This window comes from Apium graveolens, chromosome 3 (assembly GCF_009905375.1).
Source record: "Apium graveolens cultivar Ventura chromosome 3, ASM990537v1, whole genome shotgun sequence".
NCBI lineage: Eukaryota > Viridiplantae > Streptophyta > Magnoliopsida > Apiales > Apiaceae > Apium > Apium graveolens.
In genome coordinates this window covers 137,337,856-137,347,455 of record NC_133649.1, presented here as the reverse complement: position 1 = coordinate 137,347,455, position 9,600 = coordinate 137,337,856, and the positions used below count along the sequence as shown (strand labels likewise).

General features: G+C 36.1%; 1 protein-coding gene across 1 annotated transcript; it reads left to right on the top strand.

Moving 5' to 3' along the window:
- The first annotated feature begins 766 nt into the window (after positions 1-766).
- Positions 767-4,292, top strand: LOC141710885 (uncharacterized). Its single transcript, XM_074513382.1, has 9 exons — positions 767-990; positions 1,781-1,852; positions 1,957-2,238; positions 2,320-2,514; positions 2,620-2,880; positions 3,300-3,577; positions 3,664-3,768; positions 3,849-3,936; positions 4,046-4,292. The coding sequence occupies exons 2-7, from the start codon at positions 1,826-1,828 to the stop codon at positions 3,704-3,706; spliced, it is 1,086 nt and encodes a 361-aa protein (XP_074369483.1). The 5' UTR covers positions 767-990; positions 1,781-1,825; the 3' UTR covers positions 3,707-3,768; positions 3,849-3,936; positions 4,046-4,292.
- Positions 4,293-9,600: the final 5,308 nt, after the last annotated feature.

Genomic DNA, 9,600 nt, shown 5'->3' with positions numbered 1-9,600 from the left:
TTTTTGAACTTGTATTTTATTTTATAAAAATAAATCATTATAAATTTTAGTTGTCATATTTACCAAATTACATGAATAACCTTGCATGCAAACTCTCCTCTATTTAATCAAAGGGTAAAGAAGACATTCTCAACCCCACTAACTCACATTTTGCTAACCAATTTACCCCTTTACCCTTGCATGCAAATCTACCTAACTATATTGGAGGGTTACTCTTGTAAAATCTCAAACCCACTCACATTATAGTCAAATCAATGCATAAAAACAAGTCCAAGAAGTGATCATCACCTCACTTCACCCCACCACTTCACTCTCTTCTCCCTCCCTCCTCCCTCACCTCTTGGTTTTTTCCCTCCCCTCACTAGTACAAAATTGGTTTTTTACGTCGCGCATTTTACGTCGCACATTGGAAAGTGCGACATATATATCTCTTTATACGTCGGTGTTTTCAGACCCCGACGTATATTAACCTATTATAAGCACTTTTTACATCGGTTCAAAAAAAAACCGACGTATATTTTGATCATATACGTCGGTCTTTTGTTACCCGACGTATAACATTTTAATTTACGTCGTATCATTTTAACCCGATGTATAAAGTTTGTATACATAGTTGACATATATGTCGGTGTTTTTGAGATCCGATGTATAAAAGTGGCAATATATATCACGGTTCATTATAATCCGACGTATATAATTCCAGTTTTATCAAAAATATAAAATTAAAATTTTTAATCAGACTACGCGAAGCAATTGGGAAACAGGCGGGGATAGAAAAAGTAATGGCTAGTTGTTGAAACTCTCTTCTTCAATTCCCAGCAAACAAAACACACCTAAGCTATCTATTATCAAACTCATCGGACCAAGAAGTTGCCCTAATTCATCTTATAATTGGTACCTAAACTCTTAATTGTATACACGCTCTTTATCTCCTCCAGATCTCCGGCTAATTTAATCGATAACCAACACACTCTCCCACTAATTTAATCGGTAACTTCTTCTCTCCCTCTCTCCCTCCCCCCCCCTCTCTCTCTCTCTCTCCCCCCCCCTCTCTCCCCTCGCATCCTCTGCAACTTCCCCATCTCTCTCTGTGGCGCTCTACTGTGTAGGTATTTAAAGTGGTTATAATTTGTTTTTAATTAATTTGTTATTGAAACTTGTTAGATTTGTTCTGCATATCTTCAAACTGAGCAATTTGAGTTTCTTGTTTCTAGCTTTTTGGTGATAGTTATATGATTTTAATTAATAAGCATCTCAATAATGACATGTCAGGGGAGAAAATCTTGACTTCATTCACTGAGTTTTTTATGCATAGATATTATATTTGTGTGTGAATTGTATATATGAAAAGCCCTGATTATATACCAAACTTCAGACAATAAACTGTTCTGATGTAGAAGGTTGTGAGCAGCAAATTATATACCATTGAAAAGATATCAGAGTCTAGTTTTTTATGCAAAAAACGGTTTGTGAAAATAAAATTTCTACAAAAAGTTACAGCAGTTTTAGTGAAGAAGGGTCATGCTGGGCAGATTTGTGGGTTCTGTTTTATACCAAGTGGGTCTCTGTTTTATCTTCTTTTTTGTTCCTCTGTATACATTTGTTTTGTTCAGTTAAATTCAATGATTATATTGTTCTTGTGTTCTCATGTTAGGCATGTTATAAATTTACAAACAGTTTCTTAATTCCCTGCCCATTCACATGTTAGGCATTTTTATGATTCTGTGATAATTCTGAGGTTACTAGGGTTTAACATGAGAATTTGATATATTCATTTTAGGTATTGGTCACTGCATTATCACAAGTCGTAACATTTCTCACATAAATGACTGGAACTCAACCTGCAGACACTGTAAGCATTAATATATGCATTTATGCTTTCCAATACACTTGCTTATCCGGTAGTTCATCTTGTTATCCATGTTGACTAATATCATATTTGCTATTATGATGTAGGTATTTCCCATGGACGAGGATAATACTGAGTCAAGTTCAAGTCAAGGAAACAAGAGAAAGACCCGAGGTCCAACGTTGTGCTCAAAATTAAAAGAAAAATTTAAAAATCAAAAAACAGAGTGCAACCTTGACTTTGATGAAGATGGTAATCCTGTAGGGGATATGGCATCCCAATTTGCGTCTTATGTTGGAACAGCTGCTCGATTACATGTCAATATAAATATCAAGAGTTGGGATGTAGTTGATGAGGGATTAAAGGATATGATTTGGGAAGATATTAAGGTATGCAAATATAGTCTTGAAAACGTATTAGATGTCTATTCTTCATTGTCTTTATTTGCTAATTAAAATTAGTTACAATAGATGCACTGGAAATTAAAGGCTGACCAAATAAAAAAACAAGTGTTGGAAGCTGTAGGAAAGAGTTGGAAGGATTTCAAGGCGAATCTGGTTCGGCATTTTATGAGGTCGGGAAGGAACGCGTGTGAGACATATCCTTTCATCAACGAAGATGACTGGGAAACTTTTAAAACGATACATGAATCTGCCGAGTTTAAGGTAAGCATGAATCTGTCAAAACATTAATAGTTGCTTGAGTTAAATTTGATCACTTGCAATATTTTAATGCAAACCTCCTTTTGTTTTACATTCTTAAAAATGTAGGAAGTAAGTGAAAAAGCAAAGGAAAGTCAAAAACACAACAAAGATCCACACTTTGTTGGAAAAGGTGGATATAGAGGAAACAGGGGCAAGTGGCGCCAAGATGATCCCATTGCTTCTTTAGACAAAACACAGTCATCCATTGATCCATCCATTCTATCGACTGAGCGTAGTTATGATTGGGTTAGAGCACGAACAAAAAAAAATGAAGATGGAAGCTTTTACATCCCTAATGACCATACTAAGGAAGTATTTCAGAAAATTGTAAGTAATTATAAGCTCAAGTGATCTCTTGATTTAACTGAACTTAGTGTTGACTGTAGTACAACTTTTGTTGAGCTTTGATTTGTTAAGGTTTTAATAGCTGGTTTGCTAAACAAAGTTGTTGATTAACTGTTTTTACAAATCTGCGCAGGATGACCCTTCATCACTAAAACTGCTGTAACGTTTTGTAGGAATTTTATTTTCACAAACCGTTTTTTGCATAAAAAACTAGACTCCGATATCTTTCCAATGGTATATAATTTTCTGCTCACAACCTTCTAGATCAGAACAGTTTATTGTCTGAAGTTTTGCAATCTGCTGATTTTAAATTTCCGATTTCTGTCTTTCACATTGCAGTTTTCAGTCTTTGCAGATTAGTTACACTATGTTGAGAGTTTTCACACTATTCTTGTGGACAGGGAGAGTTGCAAGGGCAAATATCTGATGGTTTATGGACTCCATGTGGTCACGATGACGTGCTGACTCGTGCACTTGGGAATAAGGAACATGGCGGACGCGTTAGAGGGGTTGGAGGAAGAGCAAAAATCAAGAGTGTATTTGGATCACAAAGAAGCAGACAAAGCGGAGTTGTATCGAATTTTTTATTCTTATATATAACAGGGCATATAAAGTTGCTACTAAATATGGTTGTAAGAAGAATAATCAAAATAACCTGGTCTGGTACGATGAAGTTCAGGTATTCCTACACTATTTGTTTTGGTCTTACAAGTCTTTTTCTAAATTTTTTTCTAGATTTTTAAATGTTTCAACTTTATTTTGTAGTGCCCTCAACAAAAAGGAGGTACTGAGTGTGGTTATTTTGTGATGAAATACATGAATGAGATAATCATGTTATCTCGTAAAGACCCTAAAACTAAGTGGAAGGAGGTACATAACATGGAACAAATATTTTTATAGATAGTAAACAAATAAATTGTGTACATGTTAGCATTTCATTTTCTTGACAGGTTCTTGGAAAAGGATACACAAACGAGCAAATTGGAGAAATTCGAGATATTTGGGCAGATTTTTTTATTCGTGAATATATGTGATTAGGTACATTATTCTGGCTTTAATAAGTTCGAAAAAAAAAATTCCATGATTTTTTACTCAGTATATATACATCACATATATACTTATTTGTTCTCACAAATTTTTGCTGTAGTGCTACGGTTGGGACTAGCTACTGCTAATCGGGAGTGTGATCATGTGTTAGTCTACATCAATTGTTAGATGGATACTGATTTCTTTTGGCATCGATTAATGATGGTTATCATGTGTACATGAAACATTTTGAAATGTATGGTACAATTAATTGTCATGCACATCAAGAATTTTTAAATATTATTGTAGATGATTTTCAAGTAATGGAACAACAGTTATTTTAATATTTTAAATCATTTGTTTAAGAATATTGGAGTGTAAGTTTTATTTACATTAAATTAATATTTGTTCAATATAGGGCAGGTATATTATCAATTTTCTAGCAAAATACGTCGGCTCAAAAAGGCAGGCGATGTATAAAATTCAGACATATACGCCGGTTAGTTAAAAAAGCGACATAAATAAGTGAACAATATACGTCGGTTTTAAAGTTTATACATCGACTACAAAAAATTTATACATCAGTCAATAGACTTTTATACGTCGGCGATAGAGAACATTATACGTCGGGGTTTTCATCTTTTACGTCGGTTTGAAAAGAGACGTATATTAGATATTTACGTCGCATTTTTAACCGCTGTAAAATCTTATGACTATATACGTCCCCCCTCTATACGTCGCCCTTTTGCCGACGTATAACACATATTTAACCGACGTAAAAGGCCAATTTTGTACTAGTGCCTCTCGGCAACCACCAAAACCGAGCCCCATCCCCTTCTTTCTTCAACTCTCACTCAAACAATCATCTTATATCCAAGTAATTTTACTCCCTATATGTTATTCTTATATATATTTCAAAAGTTTAGAGTGAAAAACCTATGTTTTGACCTTGCATGGTGATGTTTTTGTTAAACTCAAAGTGAACCTCCTTGATTCTTGTGAATATAAGGCTTTCACCATGAGATATAGTATCATAGGGTCAAGAATGGCTAGACATAAGAGTGTTACACTTATGAAATATTGTTCTTACCCTAATCCATTCGGCCATGACTTGATAGGAGCCGAATGGATGGTGTTTTGTTGCGTTGTTATATTTTTGTGTATTTTGTGATGATAACGTGAATTTTATAGTAAAAGCTTGATAAAACCCTTTTGCATGCTAGTTGATCATTTAGTTGTAATCCATGTTAGGCTTGCATGTTGAATTATGATAAAAATTTATTTAGAAATCATGTTGCTTTGGCTTGAAAGATCCGAAAGCATGCATGCATGTAAATCACTTTTGTTTTTTTTTGGAAGTTTTGATCATTTAGATTCATGTTGTTAGTGAGCCTTAATTTCAGTAGGAATAATGTATTAATATTGATTTATACTTCTTATTACATGGTAATAATTCGTGGTTATCTATTATAAAAAATATATATATATATATATATCTTGTTGCTTCAAGAGCATAAAGGTTTGTGATTTGTAAAGAGTAGTCTCTTTTATTTTGCCATAGTTGCACCTTAGGTAAGGATGATCTCACCAAGGTTATTTTGAGAAAAAGGGAGTTAGTTCAGTAGAATACCATGTATAAGTCTTTGTTTAAGTTTTGAGTTGTTGTTAGATAGGTTTGTCAAGTCAAAGCCTTGGAAAATGAGAGTTATAGTTTCTGCAGAAAAATCAGTTTAGTACCCTGAGGTTTAGAGTGAGTTTTGACCATGTCATTGATGTGCACTTTGAGGCCCAAGTTACCAGAAGTTAGTATGGGGAGTATATAATAGGTTTTAGGAGTTGGTTGGAGGTTTGCATGTCATTTGGTTAGGTGCACAAGTTGAATAACAAAATCTGTCCAGCAGGGGACAGTTTTGTTGCAACTTAGAAATAGGGAGATTTGGCCATGTCATGGGTAGGCCCTCATTAGGCCCAATTGGGCCTTAGTTAGAGGGTATGTCAGAGAAGTTTTTCCAACCATAGTTCATAGGATATGAGCTATAACCATGTGTCACAAGTTAATTCAAGTCAGGGCATTTTCTGCCCAGAAAAAAATAGGGGAACCTTGGACTTTTAGCTTAGGCCCAAGAAGGCCCAAGCCAGGCCTTTGAGCCACATCAAGCTTGTGAGATGCCCTTAGGTCAGGAGAGTCTTGTGTAAAAATTTTGAAGAAAAACTTGTAGTTTAAGAGTGTCTAATGCACTCAAGAAACCTTAGTTACCATTCTGAAATTTGCACCAGTGAGCACTTTCACTTATCACATAGCTTTAGAACACTTAGAAGTGAGTATTAGGACGACCACCATAGTTGTAAGATAGTATAAGGTCAGTAGAGCAAAAGGCACAAGTGAGGGTCAATAGGTTTTGGATAATTTAGGAAAGGCACATTGAGTTAGGAAGCCCAAATTTGAAGACTTTGTTTAGTTAGTGACCAAGTGACTTAAGTGGTGAGTCGAGATCATCCAAGCCTAGTGTGGCATTATGGTGTATATAATGTTATTTGGTATTAATATACGATATGTGATTATGTGGCTACGTGTGTACATTTGAAAATATAATGGTGGATATGAATTAAGTGCGTATAGGCCTAAGTGCCATCCATGTTTAATTTCGGGTTGTAAATAGGTTAAGATGGTAAGAATATATTATAATGAGGATTATTATTATTTATGTAGGATCTCGAGACGAGGGAAAACTTGCCATAAAAGTCGAGTGAAGCTCCAGTTGTTGCTCCTACCAGTCAGACCAGACCAGTCTATCTCAAGGCAAGTGATTCAACTTGACCTTCGTATTTACTGTAAACAGTTCATATATCGATGCAATTATCCTGAGTCATTTTGATATATTTAAATCAAGCGTATCTTTTGTTTATCTTTGAGTTACATAGAGATGCCATGAACCCTCGAGTACGTATTGCAAGTAGTTCAAAAGTCTTTCATGATAGTTTAATGCCATGATAAAATGAAGAGTTGATATATTTCTTGATTGATCCTCTTAATTAACATGTTGATGTTTCCTATGCATTGATATCTCATCCTGATACTTGAACCCCTATAGAACCTTACTTTGAATTCTGATAGTCAGATATTTCCCAGCTTGATTCCTCATTAATTGATACCCTCTTTCTTATCCTAAAGCTTGAAAATTCTGATATACCCTGAGCTAAAAATCATTCTTCATACCTTAACACCCTTAATATTCATGAAGCTTACATTCTTAATGATCCAGCCCTTGAACCTTGATGAGAAACCATTACTTTGAGCCCAAATTGGCATTACCCTTCATATTATCCATTAGCCTCACTAAATCCTCTTGTCCAATCTTTGATATATGAAAACCATTCAATTACTTGAATATAGAATAGTTTTGTGAATCATGGCTCTGATATTCAGTACCTTGTTTCCCGTGTTTCGAGTTGATCTATAATTCCTTAATAAAAATATTTATTGTTAAAAGAGATTTTGTTACAATTCGGCATCAGCTTTTGAAATAAATAAAATGTGGATTTTCAGTCCCAAAGGGGGATAAATGTTTTCTTGAATGGTGGATCTGGACTGAGACGCGAGTCCTTTCCACACTTATATTAGGCTTAAAAGTTGCCTAGGGATTCCCAATAATGTTTTAGAACCCAGCGAGGTTCGGGATTACTTCGCGGCTGATCACCGGCTGTAATCCGTAGCGTCATAAAATGATTTTGATTAAGAATGATTTTAAAATTTGTTTTGATGCAAGCAAAATGATGCCAACTCACATAAGTTTTATCTCTCGTTATCATTGATTATGTCTTTCCATTGTCATTCCTAAAGGTATATCTCGATTTATGTTTTGCGTTGTACTGTTAGCACTTGTTGAGCTTTTGGCTCACTTCTTGCTTTACCCTGATATTACAGCTAGCGGCTATGGTTAGATTCAAGCAGACTGCCCGTAAGACCTGTGATGCTGATGCTTATGTTCGAGCTCAGGTAGAATAAGTAATAATAGCTGTGAGGATTCGGTATTTGTAATCAGATGTAATAGCTGGTAGTGATGGGCTTTTCCAAACCCTAAACTGTAAGATCTTGGATTGGTTGTGTATCCTTCATTAAAATGATGTAATAACTATATTTATTTCACTATTTAAGTTGGGGGTGTGACAGGTTTTGGTATCAGAGCTACGGTTTAGAGTCCCTGGACAACCCAAATAGGTTATAGGATTTGTGTGTAGGTTATAGATATTATGCGAGAGAGTAGGTTAAGTAAATTATTATTAATACTCCTCTTATTGGTTGTCAGCAAAGGGCGCATTCCTCGTCATCCTCTGGGTCGGACGACACTATTGCTTTCTCCGTGTATGCTGAGTTGAGGCGCCAGTTCGACATGCTTCAGGGCAAGTACGACCGACTGATAGACCGACTGAAGAACGTGTATCCGGACAGCCGAAACTACGAAGGGAAGCCCAAGGAGCAGATGACTGCGAGACTTGAGACCTTGGTTCAGTACGTCAACACTAAGCTTGAGGAGATGCCAGCGCACCGGGACCGTACCCGCCAGTATGTCATTCAGATGGTGGCGGATGAGCTCTAGAGCATTGTGAAGACGCTTCGAGAGGAAAAGACTACCAAGCCCCATTCAGATGGAGTGGAGCCTTAGTTCTTTCCATTTACCTTTCATGTTGTTGTACTATCAGACTCTATGGAATCCCCAGTTGTTTCCGTCTTTCCTTTAAATAAGCCTGTTATTCCTAGAATCAGACTATGTCCCAATCCTATGTACTGTGACCTTTAAAATTTCAATAATTATGTGCTATTGTTCCATTTGCTCTCAACTGTTATTTTATGTTTTTATCATCATATCTGCTTAATTTGGAAACTTGACCCCATATGTAAATGAGAATGCCATGCGATACCCTCGAATCATTTTATCATTCATATCTGTTTTGACACAACTCTTATTTCAGGATCATGCCTCCCAAAAAGAAGAACCCAACAACCACCTTCACCACAGACCCAAATATTCTTCGACTACTGGAAACCTTGCAACAGCAAACCAATGCTATAGCTCAACAACAACTAACTCTTCAACAACGAATTGAAAACCAAGATAACCGTGAGCCACACCAACCACCTGAACCCCCAGTACCACCTAGACAAATTGTCACTTTCAAAGCTTTTCAGAATGTGAATCCACCTGTATTTCATGATACCACTGATCCAGTGATAGCAAACACATGGATCAAGGAGATGGAAAGGGCTTTTGAGTTGGTACAGTTAGGAGACGATCAGAAGACGCCGTATGCCACTTACTTCTTGAAGGGAGAAGTCATCTATTGGTGGGAATCAGTAAAAGCTATGGAAGTCACTCAGCAGGTTTCTTGGGAGAGATTTAAAAAGTTATTTCTGGACAAGTATTACCCTAAGTACATGCAGAATCAGATGGAGCTAAAATTTCTTGAGTTGAAGCAAGGGAACATGACTGTATTGGAGTATGAGAAGAAGTTCACTGAGTTGTCAAGGTTTGTGACAAAGTATACCAGCACTGAGGAGGAAAAAGCAAAGAAATTTCAGCAAGGATTGGAGCCTTGGATCAGAGATAGGGTGGCTATGTTTGAGCTTGAAACTTATGCGGGAGTAGTACAGAAAGCTGCTCTGATTGAGAATAATGG

Coding starts and splice junctions, on each gene's coding strand:
- LOC141710885 (XM_074513382.1), top strand. CDS start 1,826: ATGACTGGAACTCAACCTGCAGACACT. Junction 1,853..1,956: donor GAACTCAACCTGCAGACACT/GTAAGCATTAAT, acceptor ATTATGATGTAG/GTATTTCCCATGGACGAGGA. Junction 3,578..3,663: donor TCTGGTACGATGAAGTTCAG/GTATTCCTACAC, acceptor TTTATTTTGTAG/TGCCCTCAACAAAAAGGAGG.